General features: G+C 37.8%; 1 protein-coding gene across 1 annotated transcript in view; it reads right to left on the bottom strand.

The window, feature by feature from the left end:
• Positions 1–989: 989 nt before the first annotated feature.
• Positions 990–21,466, bottom strand: part of LOC149226748 (uncharacterized) — a 37,797-nt gene continuing 17,320 nt past the window's right edge. The window contains exon 3 of the mRNA XM_089377588.1: positions 990–2,307. Coding sequence (XP_089233714.1) covers positions 1,233–2,307 — 1,075 coding nt within the window. The 3' untranslated portion in view covers positions 990–1,232. The remainder of the gene's footprint in view (positions 2,308–21,466) is intronic.

Here is a 21,466-nt window from a genome sequence, read left to right on the forward strand (position 1 = left end):
ATATTATTTATTGTTATGATTATATAAACCATAGTTTAAAAAATGTTGCAATTTTAATGCCCCGTTAAAAATGGGATCCAATGGAACAAGTCATCTTAGGTTAAAATTTCAAAATAGTTATAGGTTTAGCCTTTAAAATAAAAATTACTCTTGGTATACAATACTATGGGCCAATACCATGGCTTATTAATACCACATGCCAAAAAACCATAACTCATTTCATATGACACTTCTTATCAATTTAATTAAAAGAACAAAAAATTCATAACTATTTTAGAAATAAATCTCAACTTTATTTATATTAGTATAAATAATATTCTAAAATAATCTCAAAATAGGATATCATTGGAAAGCTGCACCCTGTCTTCCCCCATAATGTCTTCCACAGCCAATGTCTTCTACCCAATCATGTCAGCCAAAGAACATATTAAATGTAATTCTCAGGGCAAATGTGGCCGGATACCTGGCTGAAATGGTTGGATGGATGATAGGACAGATACATGACTCACCTTGGAGCAGCTGCCCAATGTTACGCTTCTGCAGGATAGATATCATATGGTTTTTCAGGTTTTGACCTCAGGGCAATCATGACCGGATTTCTGGCTGAAATGGTTGGATGGATGATAGGAAAGATACATGATTCACCTTGTGGCAGCTGCCCAATGAATGGTACGAAAAATGCATGGCTCACCATTGAGCTGCTACATGGTGGATAGATTTTAACCTCTATGCATAATATGAAGTGGGACAGTTCAGTAAAATATATATCAGCAAAAAATATATAGAGAGAGAGGAGGGCACACATCATTCACACGCTGCAGAGACCAAAACAGACCCAACTGTCTGGAATATGAGAATCAGACACATCATTCACAGAGAGAGGAGGCGTATCTAAATTAAGGGCACACATCATTCACACGCTGCAGAGACCAAAACAGACCCAACTGTCTGGAATATGAGAATCAGACACATCATTCACACACTGCAGAGACCAAAACAGACCCAACTGTCTGCAATATGGGAATCAGACCCAAAATAAGTTTACAAGGCATAGGATAGCCATCAATGTGCACTCAAGAAGGAATTAACGGACCGGTATACAGCTTTTTGTGAAGGGAAATTTCATTAGGGAACTCCGTTTACAGAGAGGGTAATTGAAGAAAACTTTTTCCATTCCCGAGTCAACAATGATGCAAATATAAAAATATAAAACTGACATGGTCCAAATAGAACTACCGAAATGAATCCAACATAATCCACTCCATGCACCTTGCAACAGACAGAACTTTCATGTAATGCATTCCTGCAAATCGAGAAGCAACACCGCTAAGAGGGGTAATAATCACAGTTGACTGCACATCTACAAAGTCTGAACCATCTTCTGCAGGCTTCATGATAACATCACTATCTATCCAATCTTGTGCTGATGACTTCACGACAAGATCTTCGATGAACCTTAGCTTTTTCCCACATTCATAGAATTTGCTCCGGGGCACTTCCGGTGTTAAAGATAGTGCGTGATGTAATGTATCGGCATTTAAATCCGCAGCAGACACAATTTTTGATTGGTTTTCAGATTTTTGAAATATGCTCTGAAGTGCATCACGGCTTTTCATCTTGATCCATATGTTCTTGACAATGCCAAATTTATCAGCAGGAGAAAGGTAAACTTGCACAAATATGCGTTTCATTTTTATGTCAATCCATGGTTTAGAGTACACAAAATTATCCAAGTAGTCATGGTTAATCACAACTACATTCTCCTCTGTAAGCTCCTGTAATCCTGCAATTTGAAGTTGCCAGAATTTTGCCCGCATTTCCTGATTCTCTATAGCTTCCCAAAATGTTTTAAACAGTCCTTGGGTTTTTTTGACACCCTCACAGAGATTTTCAAATGCCAGCTTCCTTGTTTCAGCCTGTCCTTTAATGTGCACTGTGATAAATGATGCAACAAATTCTGCAGCCTGAGATCTGGCTTGATCAATTGAAATATCTGCATCAAGGTCGCCTCTTTCTCTGTTGGGGATGCCGTGACTAAATTGTGCATGGTTCATTCCGGGAATGATAATAACAGGTTTGACAGCATGTGTATTGAAATCCCCCATTTCAGGTTCTATTCTATATATTTCACCTGCAAGCTTTGCCATGGCAGCCAATTTGAGTTGGCCATCAAACCCGCCAGCAAGGCTCAAAACTGGTTTTGGATACTCAGGGAAACTGTCAGATTTAATGTCGAAGAAACAACCCATCTCGATGAGGCCCTCCGCTCGCTTCTTTGCTATACTTCTTGCACACCATGCACCAAGACTACCAAAAACAGAAAGGACCAGATATATCTTTTCAAGGAATTGGAAATCACAAGAAACTTGGATACAGTAGAATGATGCTTAAGGTGGTCAAACAACATAAGAACAGATCAATTATATCTTGCTGTTTCAATCTTCTTTTTTCTAATAATAGCTTCAGGTCATTTTTGATCTGCAAAGAAACACATCAATTTGAAAGACAATGACATGCTGAAATTGCTACCATAATACAATTTGTCAAGAATTGATCATAGGAAAGCTTTGGCTTTGTTGGTCCTTTCTTTGTGAAGGTTTTGAAAGACGGTGCCCGTCTTCTTGTCTCCTAGTTCTAATATTCTCCCTACACATTTCAAATATTAAGAAACTCCGCTTTTCAATTTTTTTGGGTATTGCAGGCAAGGTAATTCCAAGTGCAGCAACTTTGGCGTCATAACCTCCACCATTACAAGGGAGTGCATGCAGCTCATCGGGTGCTGATCAATATTCCTCTTCCGACTATTATGGTAATTAATTTTAAAAAATATTGTAATTAATTGAAAAATAATCGAAAAAAATAAATATTAGATTTCTCTCTTACCAATCTTGTTATTAATTTATGAAAAAAAAATAAAAAATTACTATTCTTAGTGGGTAGAAGAAAGAAAATTAGATTATAAACATGTTTGTATTTTTCAATTTCATATTTCTAATTTTCAGTATTCACTTTTAAACTCTTTTGTCTTTAATTTTTAATATATATTTTATCTAAATGGAGACTATGTAAATATTATACATCATAATTTTTAAACCAAAATAATTATTTCATTTTATTGTTGAGATTATAATATTTTTTAATCATCATATTCACTTTTAAACTCTTTTGTCTTTAATTTTTAATATATATTTTATCTAACTGGAGACTATGTAAATATTATACATCATAATTTTTAAACCAAAATAATTATTTCATTTTATTGTTGAGATTATAATATTTTTTAATCATCATAGTTATTTAATTTTATCGTTGATATTATCTATCAAATGTTAATAAAAAATATTATATACTAAAACCTAAAATGTACTATAACTATATTATTTTTATATTATATAATTTTAATATTTTAATTATTAATTTATCATTTTTTTAAATTAATTCAAAAAAAATTACAATTTTACAACGTATTTATATAGAGAAAGAAATAAAAGAATTATTTTAACATCCAGCAAGCTAAAGATACCCTATGGGACAAATTGCTTCTTCATCTACTTGATGTATTCGGCCTTTTTCTGTGAAGCTTCAAAATAAATGCTCCCAGCTTCTCGACAAACCCCTCCCTGAATAGATTATCCCAAGAGCTAGCTGTCAGCATATCTCCATAACTTTCCCTGTTGTCTTCACATTCCAAGATGAAATGTTTTTTTGTTTCCACTTTTCCGAAAGAACAAAAAATGCATATCCTTTCCTCCCACACTTCCTTTGGCCTTTTCCAGCACCCTGATTCACAATGGAGTTGATCCAGCAACCTGTTTCACAACGGAGTTGATGAGAATTAGTCCTTAACTGAGCAATAAGAATTTTGGCTCTCGAAGAGATATTGGCCTCTAAGTATGCTCGGTTGATGATTATGAGTGGGATTAAACACTTCAATATAGTATTTTTTTTTTCTTCCTAACTCATTATCCAAGTACGTTTGTGGAACTTTTCCATAACAAAAGTTTTTATCTCTTTGCTGTTTATGGGACACGCGTTCAACCAAATACCCCATTTACTAAACCATGTTTTGCTGCATCCAAGTTTTTTTGCTCTTGCACAATCTATCATTAAAGACAACCTTAGGCCATCTACCCTCTTCCATTTGCTTAATTTTTTTTAAATCCCTAATGACTTGCACCATAGCAATTGCTTCAATAGGAACAATCCTCTTTCACTTAACAAAATATCATAATAAACTTATACACTCTTACTCTTTGCTTCCCCTATCTGGTAATAACTGAGAAATTGTACTTACTGCTCCAAAAATATAATTAAGAAATTGTACTTGCTGCTCTCAGAATTTAGGTCAAGAAAGACCGACTTAATTCTATTAGACCTGCAAAGTCCGAAGGAAAAGCCAAAAAAAAATTGGTTAGTAAGAAGATAAAGATCTGAGGAGTAATGTTGCTTTGCGGTAAGCCGTTACACTCACGCATTCAGGGAGCCAAGCCTGGTGACTGCAAAGAAGTACAAAAGCTCCCATAAACACTCTTAGTTGTGGATATATTTGTGGGGTTTTTATATACTGTTAGTTTGATACCTAGTTATTTATTATATAGTTTTTTATATATAATTGATACCTAGTTATTTATTATATAGTTTTTTATATATAAATAAATCGACGCATTCTGATTTGGTTTCTAGCTTTGTCTCTAATCAAATGTTTAATAACAACCCTAACAACGTGAAAGAAAAAAAATATGTTGTAAAGGCATTCTCTGTATGTAAATAAAAAACGTTCTTTTATAAATAATAAAAAATGAAGTCTAAAAAGTCCTAAGAGTTAGCTTAATTGGTCAAATCAAGTGCCTCGCCAATGGAAGGTTACAGGGTCGAATCCCGAAAGCTCTTGGGGTTAGGTCAGTAAATAGGCCGAGGGTGGATTTAATGAGTTGGAAAGATCTAATTTCTATAACCTATTACGATGTGTGATGAGAGATACTATTTCTACAGCTACGATGTGTGTAACGTTGTCTGTCCGTCATCAAAATTGAAATTTGTTCATATATACCAAAATAAAAATAAAAAAAATAAAATTAAAAAAATTAATTAATTAATTAATAATATACAAAACATTTAAATAATGTTTCCTCATTAAAAAAATTGCACTTGAAGAAATTGGATCCGTCTAAACTCATGTTAAACCCATATTTAAATAATGATCTTCACACCCAAGAATAATTTAAGAGGATACCCATTGATTCTAGGTAGACCATGGTTAACTATAGATATGCTTTTATAAGCTGTAAATATGGTGTTAAATATTGATCTCCAATGGAAGTTAAATAAAAAAATTCACATTATATCCTCATGCAAAAACAATGATAGAAGTAGAAAGTGAATCATGATAGAACAATGCAATATTGAATATCTATCATCCTCAAATGACTTTACATTTTATGGAGAAATTTGGCAATTCTTTAATAAAAAAATTCTAGGGAAAACTTTGAATATTAATGATAATCTTGAAGAATCTCAAAAGAAAGAATTAGTGAAAATGTTAATTTCTCTGTTTATATGTGTGGATCACTGTACAAACACTCAATAAAGTATTTTTTAAGAAATTTCTAGAGAAAACTTTGAATATTAATGATAATCTCGAAGAATCTCAAAAGAAAAAATTAGTGAAGATGTTACAAGAACATTCCTCTCATTATATGTGTGAGTTACAATACAAACCTCTGCTTATATCTGTAGGTTAAAGTACAAACACTCTGTATAGGAATCTTAGAAGTTAAAAGGATTTTCACACAAAAACTAAATAGGAAAATACATAATTTATAAAATAAAGTTGATATTTATGTATCCATCTTAATAGATCTAATTTTTCACATGCAATTTTTTTATGAACCCAAATTATTTAAATGTTTTGTATTGTTATTTAAATTTTTTTTTTTTTTATTTTTTATTTTGATAGACATAAGCAAAATTTCAACTTTGATGACGCACACATCATACTAAAGCATAAAATGAACCTCTTAAATCCAAATATATATATATATATATATATATATATATATATAATTTTATAATGAGATATTTTAATTGTCAATTCAGAAATTATTTACATAAAAATATATTATCACAAATTTAAATTATAATATTAAATTAATAATGATATATTTTGGTTATTACATCATTTACTATTTTTAAATTTTTTCAAAATTATTTACATAAAAATATATTATCATAAATTTAAATTATAACATTAAATTAATAATAATATAATATATTTTGATTATTTTAACTATTTAAAAAAATAATAATTATAAAAATGAAAATTTCTACTTAAAATTAATATAAACTAATTATAATTATTATTTATAACATTAGTATAAATAATAATAAATATGACAAACAAATAGAGCTTCACATTGTGATCCAAGTCCATGTACATTGTAAACTCTATAGCATGAAACTGGCAATAAAGATCAATTGCAGCCAATATCGACTTCTAACTACATGGAAGTTTTGATGATGGTCATTTAGTCGAGGAACCAATGAAAAGGATGAATGAATCACAAATACCACTAGAATTTCAGCGTTTCATTTTTAAAAAAAATCGTTCTTATATCAACTTTCTACGGTTATGTTTAATCTGGATCGTGTGCTACTATATAGTATATACAAAGCTACTAATTCATTTGTGTTATAAAGGCTGAGAGACCGCTCAATAAGAAATGAGGAGAAGAAGAATGATCGACAAAGACAAACAAGGGAGCCACTGCCGTGGCGGTAGTCCCTGCCGGGGTCTGCCACAACAACAATACAAACGCTCGAGAATAAGCAAGTATACGCTGATGGAGCTAGATTGCTAAAGGCCTCTTGAACATGAAAATCATTTCCCAGAGTTTATAAAAACACAACTCTCTTGATGTTCAAGTTAATTAAAAATACCAACTGCAAGTAGAGTGAGAAAGGCTTGCATGCAAAAAGGGAAGCCAGACCTGAAAACGAGAAAGCAACACAGAATGCAAGCCCAGTGAGAAAGACCGGCATGCAAGAAGGGAAACTAGACCTGAAAACGAGAAAGCTACATAGACTGTAGGAAATAAGGAAGCGAGATTTAATAAGTTTACAGTAAACTTCATGAAATTGATGGAGAAACTCGAGGCCAATCGTTGCAGCTCTCCTTTGCTGGCTCTCAAAGCCTCAAGTTGCAGCAACAATGTCTCCTTTGCTGGCTGTCAAAGCCAAAGTTCGAGCAACAATGTCTTGAAAGGTGAAAATCAGCGCACTGCTACCTCACTTAACCATTCTTGCCTCCCGAACTCTTGCAAGCGGTTTGTAGGAAGCACCATGTTTATTCATGCCTCCTTCCCTTCCTACAGGGCCAAGGCAGGTGCAAGTACTGGGGTTTCAAGTGCAAGTGCCAGAGATGCGTTCTGGAGCACTCTCTGAGGACATCTCTGAAGCCTATAATTACTGCATGGCAGGTGCAAGTACTGGGGTTTCAAGTGCAAGTACCAGAGATGCGTTCTGGAGCACTCTCTGAGGACATCTCTGAGGCCTATAATTACTGCATGGTTTGACCAAATGCATCACCAAGCAGAGGAGGAATTGATGGCTACAAGGTCTGGCTTCAACAGAGCCATATCTAGAAGCCCACAGACGTTTTAAGTTCATTTGTGAAATTAGTCTGGGTGCAGGCTCTCTGAGGTGTCGAAGCGCTGACTTTGATGCCGCGGTGGTTGTAGACTCGGGAATTATGCCATGATTTGAAGATGCTTAAGTTTTTTGTAAATTTTTATGGGCAATAGCTTGTGAGTTGGTTGCATTATTAGATTATATGAAACGATTTACGGATACACTGCTTGTTATATAAACAGGTCACTGCGTTGCGGACGACATACCTGCCAAATGATATCGGTTGCATGTAAAAACATAGTTGACCTAAAAATTAAACATAGGATAATAATCTTCAAAAATTTATATAATGAGTTTAAAGCTCTAACTAAAACATAGGATATGATCTTCAAAAGTTTAATCACTTTAAAGCTAAAAACGCAAGTTGGCCCTAAAGTAAAATATAGGATATGATCTTCGGAAATTTATGTAATGACTTTAAAGCTCGAGCTAAAGCATAGGATATGATCTTCTAAAATTTAATGAGTTTAAAGATGGAACTTAGGTTAATGGGGTAAAATTAATGCGCTAATCAGGTAATCTAAAACTAAGTTGCGATAAGAGGTCCATTCTTCTTTCCCAATCAAATAGCTAGGAAACTTTGGTTAAACGTTATCATCCCTAGCTGCGATGCTCAGCCACAAAGAAACTTTGGTTAAATGGGTGATATAAAAAGCAAGTCAACAGAATTAATATGCGGTCAATGACATACCGATCGCTATATAACAAATGTAGCTCCCAAAACTTTATTTCTTGGATCAGAAATAGTCATCTGATGAAAATTACAGAGTCCAATTTGGGTATAAAAGCCTTAGATATCCATTAACCATCTTATTATTGATGTTTGGTGTCTGAGTTTACGAGATCTCGTTTGAATAACGAACGATCCTTTAAACATGATTTTGGGAGAAACACTAGCTGATGAAATTGATTCAAGCATTGATCCTAATCCATGGGGTAGGAGTTAAAGGCACTGGAAATGGAGGTTTCGCTGAGTTGGATGAATTTTTCTCGCTGAACAAGAACTGCAATTACACAGAGATTTACAACAGTTTATTGGCCCACCAATTAACTCCTACGGACGACTCAATCAAAACCATATTTCAACATGCATGATAATATAATAAAAAAAGGCAAATGTAAATGACATTTGCACGGAAGTTGTGACATGTGTTGGCACCGCCATTCACTATTTTCTATTTTCCATGTAATTTTTACAAGTTGTTCTGACCAGAAACCGGGTGGCATCCTCAAGAGCTCGCATTTGTAAGTGGCAATCGACTCTAATTCCCATGATTGAATCAAACTATCAAACCATTTGCATATTCCCAGACCTCGCATTTGTACGTGGCATTCGGCTTTAATTCGCATAACAGAATCAAACTACGAAAGCATTTGCATATTGATTTGGTTTTTTTCCTGATTCCTAGAGGTGCTCAGGCTGTATTTTAGCCATAGAGATTTCCTCTAACTGCATTTTGGCCATGCAAAATTAGGAGTATAAGCTTAACCACGATTGCTTGGGTGTTGGGCAAACAACTAGCAGATGAAAGATGACAACCAATAGACCAGGAAGGAGACCACACCTAGCTAGAACCTGGCTTTCTCCATCGAACCCTTGATCCCGCTAGGCGGTGATGTGAAACTAGGGTTGTTGGTGGGTGAGTAAGTTTCGTGTTTCAGGCGTGCACGAGGGGTCTCGTTTCAGAGTGAAGTGGAGAGCGGCGTGCTTTAGAGGCAGAGAGGTGCTGGTGGGTTTGAATCAGCAGTGCCTACTTGAAGATCAGCATCACTGTTGACAAGGATCCTGGTATCATTTGGGATTGCAGGGAATGCAGTGTCTTATGTTAATGCTGCCTTCTTGGCTTGAATTTCGTTCAATAAGCCTGGGGTAACCGCCCTTGGATTCACAGTGAGGCACCTGTAAGCCATGCAGAGATTGTAAGTGACAAAAGTAATGTGGACCCCACATGAAGGCTACGCGCCTTACTATTCAGTTCCCCAAAACAACCATGCAAGACATGGAGGATGCCACGTGACTACTTGGAGTCTCTCGATTTTGAGCTTGATTACCTTGGAGGTAAGGAAAATATCCATTACAGAGCTTCGATCTTAATTATATTTGTTAGCCTCTTGCATGCAAGTCTCATTTTTTTTACCGTTCCACGAAGCTAGGGTTAATTGCAGGGGCGACATTGGTGTTGGTGATAGTCCTGCTATACTGTTTCTTCAAGAAGAAGGCTCTGGCAAACGAAAGGAGGAGAAGCCGAAAGAAACTCCTCTCGACCAACGGTGGATCCTTCAGAATCCCAACTTCCACATACAAGGAGCTGGAGAAGGCCACAAAGGGCTTCTCCGAAGAAGAAAGACTGGGAAATGGCGCGTTTGGAACGATCTATGCCAGGAAACTCAAAGGTGACTATCCCGTGGCCGTAAAAAAGATCAGACATATCGACACCCAAAAGGACATGTGGAAAGGTCCTTGGAAGACATGTGGAAAAGGACATGTGGAAAGGATCTTGGAAGGACATTCGCGCTTAATTTACTTTTCTTCATTTGTGATAACAGTGAAATAGAGTTACCAATGTATTTGGTGGTGAAATCCATCTCTCTGTCGATACTCACCTCTCGACGCTCTTCAGTTTTCACTACCAGTGACCAAATTCAATTTCTCCATTAGTAAAGTATTTTTCTTATACTCCCTATAGAATTACTTTACCTATGTCTGTTTATTCTCAATATGATTATTTAGTGAGATTAATCGCGCATATTAAAAATGTAGTTCTTTCTACTTATACAGAAATGGTTTGGAAAGGAGCATTGCCATCGCGAGGGAGTCGGTGCCATTCATTCTGTGAAAAATGGTATTTCACTCATTTTGTTTTATCAGTTTATCCAAAATGACTACATAATTGTGGCTTTGGAAAGAAAACCAATAGATGGTATGGCTAATTAAAAGCTTTAAACCCAGCGATTATATACTGGGTCTACTCAATTGGCAGGAAATCAACTTAGAAAAATAAATAAATAATACAGAGCATGACTGTTAATTTACTAGACCTTCATTGAATAATTGAAAACTTTTGCCTTTAGGCCCATAAAGTATAAAAATATAACATGCAGAAATACAGAACCCACCTTGTTTCTGAAAACTAAAAAACATAAAAATAAATAAAGAAATATCGTTGAGGCTAGAGAACATGCCTCTCAATTACGCCACTTGTACCATCCCCTCAGTAAATAGAATGTGACAATGGCCATCAACTGTTTGGCTTCTTTGTCGTCTGCTATTTATGCTTTACAAATAATAAATTAGTGATTTTGCAACAGGTGCAACATTTTAGACATAACAACTTCCCGTAGAAGCTGATTTAAGATCTTACCCAGTTAGTTGAAAGCTTTGGTTGCAGGTAACTATGCGTGGAGTAAGCATCTCAAGATCGAGGCACTTGATGTTCAAGTTCATTAAAAATACCAACTGCAAGTAGAGTGAGAAAGGCTTGCATGCAAAAAGGGAAGCCATACCTGAAAACGAGAAAGCAACACAGAATGCAAGCCCAGTGAGAAAGACCGGCATGCAAGAAGAGAAACTAGACCTGAAAACGAGAAAGCTACACAGACTGTAGGAAATAAGGAAGCGAGATTTAATAAGTTTACAGTAAACTTCATGAAATTGATGGAGAAACTCGAGGCCAATCGTTGCACCTCTCCTTTGCTGGCTCTCAAAGCCTCAAGTTGCAGCAACAATGTCTCCTTTGCTGGCTGTCAAAGCCAAAGTTCGAGCAACAATGTCTTGAAAGGTGAAAATCAGTGCACTGCTCTCTCCGGTATGCACCGGCTAAGGATAGTGTCATTTAATAATACTAATGTTGCATGCATGCAAAAGGACATGTGGAAAGGTCCTTGGAAGACATGTGGAAAAGGACATGTGGAAGGACACCGGCTAAGGATGGTGTCATTTAACAATACTAATGTTGCATGCATGCAAAAGGACAGGTGGAAAGGTCCTTGGAAGACATGTGGAAAAGGACATGTGGAAGGACATTCGCTGCAGTAACTTTGGATGTATGCCCTTCTAAAGACGTTTTGGATATAGAAAAAACTTTGCACGATAAAACTGTTTGGATATGGAAAAAGATTTGCATGATAAAAGACTTTGCCACAACCGGACTTTGGTTAAAATAAAATAACATAGGACTTTGGTTAAAACAACGTTGGGCGAACCTTCCTGCATCGAGTTGTTTTTGCATCGAACAATGTGAAGGCTGTAATAAAAGGTCAATTGTCTTCCGAAACAAAAACTTTGCTTAAAATTTTGTTGAATGAAATTGGGTCCCATAAACTTAGGTTAAAATGCAAAAACACTGAAAAAAATCGGTCAAACTATAAACTAATGCTCAGTCAACAAGCGAGCAATCGCTAATAGTCCCAGGCAGGGACTAATAAGAAGAAATTTATTAATTATGTATTTTTAGGGTTAGAAGATATAAGCAATATGAAAGCGAGTTTTATTATTAATTTGTATTTCTAGAGTTTTGGTGTTTAGAATTGATTTATAATAATTTGGTGTTGGAAATCGATTTACAATAATCTTATTGTAAATCTCACCAGTATTCTAGACAACTTTTTTTCTAAATATGACTTTGACAAATTCCTATTTAATTAAGCCTTCACTTCTTAAATAGTCATATAAACAAACACTTTGACAAGTTCCTATTTAATGAGGTAAACCTTATTTCCTTTATACGTTCCTTTCACAGTTTAAATCAAAACAAGTGAACCTCACCTATAGGCTAACCAAAAATGCAAGAGAAAAGGGAAAATTAATGAAATTATGCATAAAAACACACAACCTTATTAAAATAATACACAATCACACAATGTTACATTCGAGATTGCTACATGTTGATCACGAACATAAAAAAAGTGCCACCATAAACTTAAGCTCGTTTTCACTGTAACTGACTCTAAGTCAGGAATCAGACTTCTTACTTCTTACTTATTGTGGATCCAATCCCAATAGGGTGATCATAACTATTGATAGTCATCCTTCCCTAAATAATTTAAAGAATGCAATTGAAAGCACCCATTTGTAATACCCTGTTCAAGTCCATTTGTATCCACATTGAATGGAAATGCCAATGTTGAAAATGTTCTTCAACCTATTTCAATGTTTCTCTCCTTACACCAAGCCTGGGAAAAAACACCTAAGTAGAGAGTGGGGAAACGCTCAATCTTTACAAAGATTGGTATCCAAAATGTTGACACCTAATCATAGGAATTGGGTGAACAATTGTAAATAGTGTAAATAAATAATAAGAGAGAATGGAGAGTCATCGGGAGATGAAACTCACGAGTCACTCCCTCATGTATATAACTATGAACAGCCTAAATGAATATACATAATCTCATTTGAGGAGTTACCTCCTAGCCTGAAATGGTATCAGAGCAAGCTCCATTTTTGACATTGCAATCTGCCATTGTAACTCCCTTCTGCCATTTTTCAGAAATTTGTCCTGGAGTCTGCCATATTCTTCAGTTCTCTACCCTTCGTGTGATAATTGTTGTAACGCTTGGTGTAAAGCTTGGTGTACCTCCCCTTGCAACTCCCATACTTCAAAGCGCATTGTTTTATGAGGCTGCCAACGGTCTTGGTGCGCTATCTGGCTCATAAAAGCATTCTTGCAGCATTTTGAATGCGACTCAATGTATACACTGTTATCTCTAGCCTCCGCCAGCAGATTTCTAATGTTGAACTCCAGCAGCTTCTCCATGTAAGATGCGCATTCCAGGGTTCCTTGTCTTTTGACTGGTTTTTTTTTTTTACATCTTTGTTGCTTCATCTAGTGTCATATCCATCTTTTTCTCAGCCAATGCAATTGTCTTAGCAATAATCACTGGCATGCTCGCCATTATATTCCGCAGATGTTATTAGAACCTAATCAAATATCCATACAAAACTTGATAGAGGTAGTTTTTGCTTCTCTTCCTCCCATGCTGTCACTGCTACCTCCAATAAGTTGCTCCCTCCATACTGCATTTTTTACGAGAACTACATTCTTGACTAAAATTGCATTTTTTTTCAAAGTATTGCTATTACAGTGCAATTTTTCTTTTTCTTTAACACCAAAAGTGAAAATATTTTATATATTGGCATCAGAAGCTTCTTTTTTTTACAGTGCACATTTTTTTTAAAAAATGCATTCATTGATATCTATTGTGGGAGTGGTTCTCACCGACAAGGAGAACTATCCAGAATGGTCATGGAAAATCAAACAAACTCTCATTTTTAATGAGTTGTGGAAAGGAATGTGTGTTGGAAACGGAGACAAAGAACCAAAACAGCCTACCTCAGACAAGGAATTTTCCATTTGGGAAAATAAGAACAGCAAGGCTTATGCCTTAATTACAGCATCAATAAATGAAGAGGTGAGTCACCATATTTCGCCTTTTTCAAACGCTTTCGAAGCCTTACAAAAACTGAAGGAGCTCTATGACTCACACTCTGCATGTGAAGTTGTTCAACTCATGATTAAATTGTTCAGCCTTGAATTATAAAATGATGATTCTCTTGCTCTTGCATCAGAAGTAAAATCTATTATGAATGATATCAAAGTCACTAATGTTGAACTAGACATTCCTCTGATAGCTTTTGTCAAGGCACTTTATCCCATTTACTCAAATTATCTTGAGTCATTACAAGCAAATGGAAACCTCAAAGAAATTACCTTTGACTCCCTTGTAAAAAAAATTGCTGAAAGAGAGAAAGCTTTTGGGAAGAAGACAGCTCCTCAATCTTCTGAATACACTGTGTGTCTTGCACATAGAGAGAAGAATCTTGCTCAATATTCTTCCAGAGGAAGAGGTAATGGAAGAGGAAGAGGAAGAAGAAATTTCAGAGGCAAGGGGGGCAAACACTCTCAAGGAGGAAAGTCAGATTTGCATTGCATACATTGCAAAAGAGATAGATCACATGATGCATCAACATGCAGGTTTCCCTGGGACAGAATTGAGCAGGGAAGAAACTAACCCAAAGGTAAAACTAATGACAAAGAGAAAGGTTAAGCACCTGAATCCGCTCACTATGTTGTGGCACACTGTAATATTGGAGTAAATGAAGACTTATTTAATGCTTCACTTGCTTCTTGGAAAAATGATTGGTTGCTTAATTCAGGAGCAACTTGCCACATGACCTTTAGAAGAAATTTTTTTTAAGAATTTACTGATAATGTTGATGGAGCAGTATACTTTGCAGACAAATCAAAACTCAAGCCATCAGGGCTTGGCACAATCAGGCTTAAATTGCCTGGTCTTCTAAACTTTCTTCTCCATCATGTTTTATATCTCCCACAGCTAAGGAGAAACTTGTTGTCCTTGGTCCACATCCGCCAACAAGGACACTCCATTCATATGTTTGATGGAAAAGTTGAGGTGAGAAAAGCATCAGATCACTCACTTGTCATGACGAGGATAGAAGAAGAAAGGCTTCTCAAGCTGCAAGGTACCTCTGCTCGTGCACAAAAATTTTCATACAATTCCCATTATGAAGAAGGTACATTTCCATCAAGTTTATTATGGCATGCTAGATTTGGGCACTTAAACTATGATAGCCTCTGCTTGTTGAAGAAAAATGGTGTTGCTGGTTTGCCTACAATTCCTAGGAAACTTAAGCAATGTGATGCTTGCATTCTAGGAAAGCATAGCAAACAGTCTTTTCATGATTCACATTACAGAGCATATAGAAAACTTGAACTCATTCATTTAGATTTATGTGGTCCAATGCCTATTCCTTCTGCAAATGGAAATAAACATATGATGGCATTTATTGATGACTACACCAGAATGTGTTGGGTTTATTTATTGAAGAACAAATCTGATGTTTTTCAAATATTCAAGAACTTTTGTATATGGATTGAAAATGATGCACAATCTCATATTGGCTCTATTCGCACTAAGAATGGAAAAGAATACACTTCAAATGAATTTGAAAACTATCTTTGCCAACATGGGATCAAACATCAAATAATTGTTCCTTATAATCCCCAACAAAACGGAGTAGCTGAAAGAATGAATAGGGCAATCTTAAATATGGTGCACTCCATGATGTTTTTCAAGAATGTAAAATTAATGTTTTGCGTTGATGCAGTTCTATGTGTTGTATATGTAAAGAATAGATGTCCATCGAATGCTATTAGAAACAAGACTCCTTATGAAATGTGGTATGGGCACATTCCTTCGATAAAGCATCTCAGGGTCTTTGGTTCCACATGTTATGCCTTGATACCAAAGGTACATAGAAACAAACTTAGTGCAAGGAGTCGTAAGTGTATCTTCCTAGGGTATTCAAACACCTCCAAAGCATACCGTCTCTATAATGAAGTCAATAAAAAAGTTTGTTGTATTTAGAGATGTAATCATTCTTGAATCATCCAAAGCTAACAATGTTGTTGAGCGGAAACTTGATCGTTTTGATAGATTCACAAATGCAAAATCATTTAAAGAATTTGATAATCAGATTCCACATCTTGAAGGGGGGATTCCTATACTAGATTAACCTATGGAATCTTCTTCTGAAGCACTCTCTCCCCCACATGAAACTTCAACAATTGATGATACTTTAAGTGATGTGATTGACAGAATTGGGAGACTCAATTTTGATTCAGTACCAACTCAATCAACTGAGCAACCTGGACCATCTCAGAAAGGTCCCCCAAAGTGGCTAACAAAGACACTTGAAAGTGTTCATCCTGATGAGGTTGGAAAGACAGGAACTAGAAATTCAACTCGGCAAAATGAAGGTGATGTAGATGACTCTGATTGACCTGTTGAAGTGGATGTTTATTATGATTGTGAATTGAATTTGTATACAGATTTTGAACCAACTTCCTTCAAAGAAACTACTTCTCATGATGAATGGAAAGAAGCGATGCAAAAAGAGTATGATGCCTTAGATAAAGAATGACACTTGGAAGTTGGTTGATCATCCATTGGGAACCAAACCAATTGGCTGCAAGTGGGTCTACAAGAACAAGTATGTTAGGGTCCCACCCTAACCCCCTTATTCATGTAGTAGGATCGAGTCATAGTTATAATTAAGTAAGGAGTCAATAAAGCCCATATTAATAATTGTAAGTGGTTAACCTGCAATTAATGACGGGACCACAATTAGTTGCAAATGGGCCAAGTATTAGATAGATGGTATTAATAAGAACCATGGTATTGATCCATGGTATTGCATGTATGAGTCATATATAAAGGATAGAGACTCCCTACGAGGAGCATCGTGTCTTATTTTGTAATCAAACTCTGCTCTATTGGAGATTGCCCCCTCGAAGAGGCAAGTGAACATTGCTTTCTGAATAATAAAATACTTGTTATTGTTTCTCACTATTCTAAGTTCTGGGTATATTTCTTCGCATATTCTGTATTCCAGTATCGTCTTGCAAGTTAAGAGCATAACAAGTGGTATCAGAGCTCTTTCCAGGGTCGGTGGGATCTCCATTTCTTAGCAAAAAAAAATTTGGCTACAGACGTGTTCCGACGTCTTTAAACCACGAGATCTGTCGTTGAGCGCATAAACCTGCGAATTTGGGGAGGCATGCACGCAGGAAATACAAGAGGTGGTCACGCTTGTTGAACTCCCTTGTAACCCCTGTGGGTACCCCTTCGAGTAGTAGTGCATTAGACAGAACCGTGCACGAACTGTCTTCCAAGTACCCTCTAGGTATATCGGAAGCCCCCCTAGCTCCTTTGAAACCTCGCCATAGATAAACCGTCGGCCATCTTGCTGCTACAATACACCGAGAACAGCACTCGGAGAGATTACTTGCCCGTACGATAGGGTAGTCAGGTTGTACGGCTAAGGGTACGGTTGATCCTCCTTAGTTAGAGCCCTGAAACATTGGTCTGAGTACTACTGTCAGACCCTTGTGTATATTGCGATCTGTAGCACCTGACACTCCTTGAGACCATAGTTCCCTTTTCTATCTTAGGATCACGCATAATCTCTGCCAGATCAGATCTCGCAAGTGGGGTTGCAGCAGCAGCAGACATCAGTCCGCAGTTCCGAGTTAGCAGACCAGCCTTTCCGATCCATCAGATCCGCAGCAGCAGTCGGTGCTACCGCTCAAAGCTATCCGATCAGCCATTTAGATATCTCAGATCCACCAGATCTGAGTAGTTGTGTGGGGTTCCTATACCGGGGCGTGATTTTCGCAGGACTTTTGGCAGCATTGACATTTTGGGGATTCGGCTACTACAGTATTCCTAAGAAAGGAGTAAAACTTCGTTAGGAGTTTTCAGAGAGAACAAAAAAAAAAATACTGAGACCCCCCGGGGCGCTTATTGGTGATCTAGCCCATAAGAATCAGGACGACGAGCTGAGCAAGGTGGTACCATTCAATTGTCAGTGAAAAAAAATTCGGGCGGTCCCAAATTTCAAGTACATAGGATCGGTGCATGGTAGAAACTAGAGCTCAAACTATGGCCAATGAGAAGATCGACAAACTTGAACAATCCTTGTAAGCCATCCAATCTCAGCTTGACAGACTAACTGACACACTCTTTAAAGGCAAGGAGGAAGCCCGCGAGGAGGCATATATTGGCAATGGACACAATGAGGGTGAGTCTAGCCACTCTCTTCACCTCTGGGGCACCCACCAACAATCCCGTCCGCGACCTCCCAAGCTGGATATGCATAAATTTGATGGTACTCACCCAACCGCATGGATAGCACAAATGGAGCAGTATTTCAATCTGAATAACATCTTAGATAATGAGACTCAGCTTATGGTGGGGAGCATGTACTTGGACAATGCAAGATGGCAATGGTGGGAATGGCATCAACGTTGCAATGGAAGTTTTCTGACTTGGGCCACCTTCAAAAAAGCTCTTACAGAGCGCTTTGACCAGGAATCTTCTTTTTTGGGTCGTCTCACTAAGCTCCGACAAACTAGCACAGTGGATGAATATGTTACAGCCTTTGAAGCCTTAGCTTTCCGCACTAGGGATCTCTCAGATGCGTTCTACACGTAATGTTTTATCAGCGGTCTTAAAAAGGCCATACAAGCCAATGTCCGACTACACCACCCTCCCACATGGTCGGAGGCTTGCAAGGTAGCTCGTAACGTGGAACGTGCATTAGCAGCCCAGTCCATTCACCCAAATTTCACCGCCAAGGGTCGCCCCCCACAGGCTCACAGCACAACTCAAACACTTAAGGTTCAAAAGGTGTCACCTGCAGAAATGGCCGAAAGAAGAAAACAGGGATTATGTTACTACTGTGATGAAAAATACTCCCCAGGTCATAAATGCAAGGAGCCTAAATTTTTTCAAATTGATGCCACTGATTACAGCTCATCGGAGGAAGCCCCACCACTTGAGGAACCGGAGGAGGTAGAAGAAGACAACCAGAAGGACAATGTCCCTGACGAACCAATTATTTTGCTGCATGCTTTGGCAGGGATTTCTTCACCTCAAACTCTCAAAATCAGAGGTTTTATTAAACATCGCCCAGTAGTAGTCTTGATTGATAGTGGAAGTACACATAATTTCATCCATCAAAAAGTCGCGGAAGCAGTGCATTGTTTTGTACGAGCAGTTTCTAACTTCCAAGTCCAAATTGCGGATGGGGGAACAATGAAATGTGAAGGCCGCTGTGAAAATGTCAAACTTCAAATGGGGGATTATCAGTTGAAGACCCACATGTTTGCCATACACATGGGGGGGTGCGACATTGTCCTCGGTGCTGAATGGCTTCGCACTCTTGGGCCAATCACAATGGATTTTCAGGAGTTATATATGAGCTTTAAGCAGAACAACTCCACATATACCCTCCATGGACTCCAAGCGGGAGCTCCCTCTATCATCAGCTCACATAGGATGGAAAAATTGCTAAAAAGGGCCATCATGGAGTTATCGCTCAATTTAATGCCATCCAGGCCGTCGAACCCAATTCTCTGCCGATTCATCCTGAGATGCAACAGATTTTAAATAACCATCTGCCAGTCTTTGACAAGCCTCATGAGCTTCCACCCTCGCGAGGGGAACATGATCATAGCATCACCTTGGTTCCAGGGGCCCAACCACCAAATGTGCGCCCATACAGATATCCATTCACCCAAAAGAATGAAATAGAAAAAATAATCAAGGAACTTTTGGAAGCAGGTGTCATTCGTCCCAGCATTAGTCCTTATTCATCACCGGTGGTCATGGTGCTCAAGAAAGATGGGGAATGGCGAATGTGTCCAGACTTCAGGGCCCTCAATAAGTTGACAGTCAAAGATAAATTTCCCATCCCGGTTGTTGATGATTTGTTGGATGAACTCAATGGGGCTCAATTCTTCACTAAGTTGGATCTTCGCTCAGGCTACCACCAAATTCGCATGAAGGAAGTTGACATTCCAAAGACTACTTTCAGAACTCATGAAGGCCATTATGAGTTCCTGGTCATGCCATTCGGTCTTTGTAATGCCCCATCTACTTTTCAGAGCCTTATGAACCACCTTCTCAAACCATATCTCAGGAAATTTGTCCTTGTCTTCTTCGATGACATCCTCATCTATAGTTGCACTTGGGCAGCACATCTTCAGCATGTAGATCTGCTCTTTCAACTGCTCCGCAAGCTTAATTATTTGTTAAGATGTCCAAATGTTCTTTTGGCATGGAAGAAGTTGAGTATTTGGGCCACATTGTGGGGCGTTAAGGTGTCAAGGTGGACCCCAAAAGGATCCAGGCAATGCAGGATTGGCCTCAACCTAAGACCTTGAAGAGCCTGAGATGATTTTTGGGTCTCACAAGCTATTATCGCAAATTTGTCCGCAATTATGGCCGCATTGCGAAGCCCCTCACTCAACTCCTCAAGGAAAATTCCTTCTTCTGGAATGATGATGCACAACAGGCATTTACAGCTCTCAAAAATGCCATGTGTTCCACTCTAGTCTTAGCACTACCTGATTTCACCAAATCTTTTGTCATTGAATGCGATGCTTCGGGTACAGGTATTGGGGCAGTCTTAATGTAGGAAGGTCGACCCTTGGCCTTCACAAGCCAACAACTAAGTGGGAGGAATCTGGGACAATCTACCTATGAGAAGGAAATGATGGCCATCTTACATGCAGTAGATACTTGGCAACCTTACTTACTGGGGCGACGTTTCCAAATCCGCACAGACCATCACAGTCTTAAATATTTTTTGGAGCAACGCCTATCCTCCCCACAACAAAATAAATGGCTCGCCAAAATGTTGGGATATGATTATGAGATCATTTACAAGAAAGGGCGCGAAAATAGTGTAGCAGATGCATTATCTCGCCAATTTGAGGAAAGTACCATGCTCGCAATTCCCTTCCCATTCCAGAATGGATTGAAGAGGCTCGCAGGGAATGTTTTTCACATCCCGGGCTCTCCCAACTCATTACTCAATTGCAGGCGGATCCAAATTCCACCAAGGGCTACTCGTGGTAGGATGAGATTCTTCGCTACAAGGACAGAGTCGTAATATCACCAACATCCACCCTCAAAAGCCGCATTTTGGCAGAATTGCATTCATCCCCCACTGCAGGATGCAGGACATTCAGGCTTTTAGAAAATATATGCTCGCACTAGACGATCATTTTTTGGACAGGCATGAAAAAGAACATCCTTACTTTTGTGGCGAAATGCGATGTCTGTCAACGCCACAAAGGGGAGACAGTCAAAGCACCAGGCACATTACAACCGTTGCCCATCCCGGCATCTATATGGACGGAGGTTTCTATGGATTTCATTACAGGTCTTCCAAAGTCGGGAAACAAGTCAGTCA

The sequence above is a fragment of the Pinus tabuliformis genome, chromosome J, assembly GCF_031772625.1.
Source record: "Pinus tabuliformis cultivar Carrire ecotype Pingquan chromosome J, CPIR1, whole genome shotgun sequence".
Taxonomy (NCBI): domain Eukaryota; kingdom Viridiplantae; phylum Streptophyta; class Pinopsida; order Pinales; family Pinaceae; genus Pinus; species Pinus tabuliformis.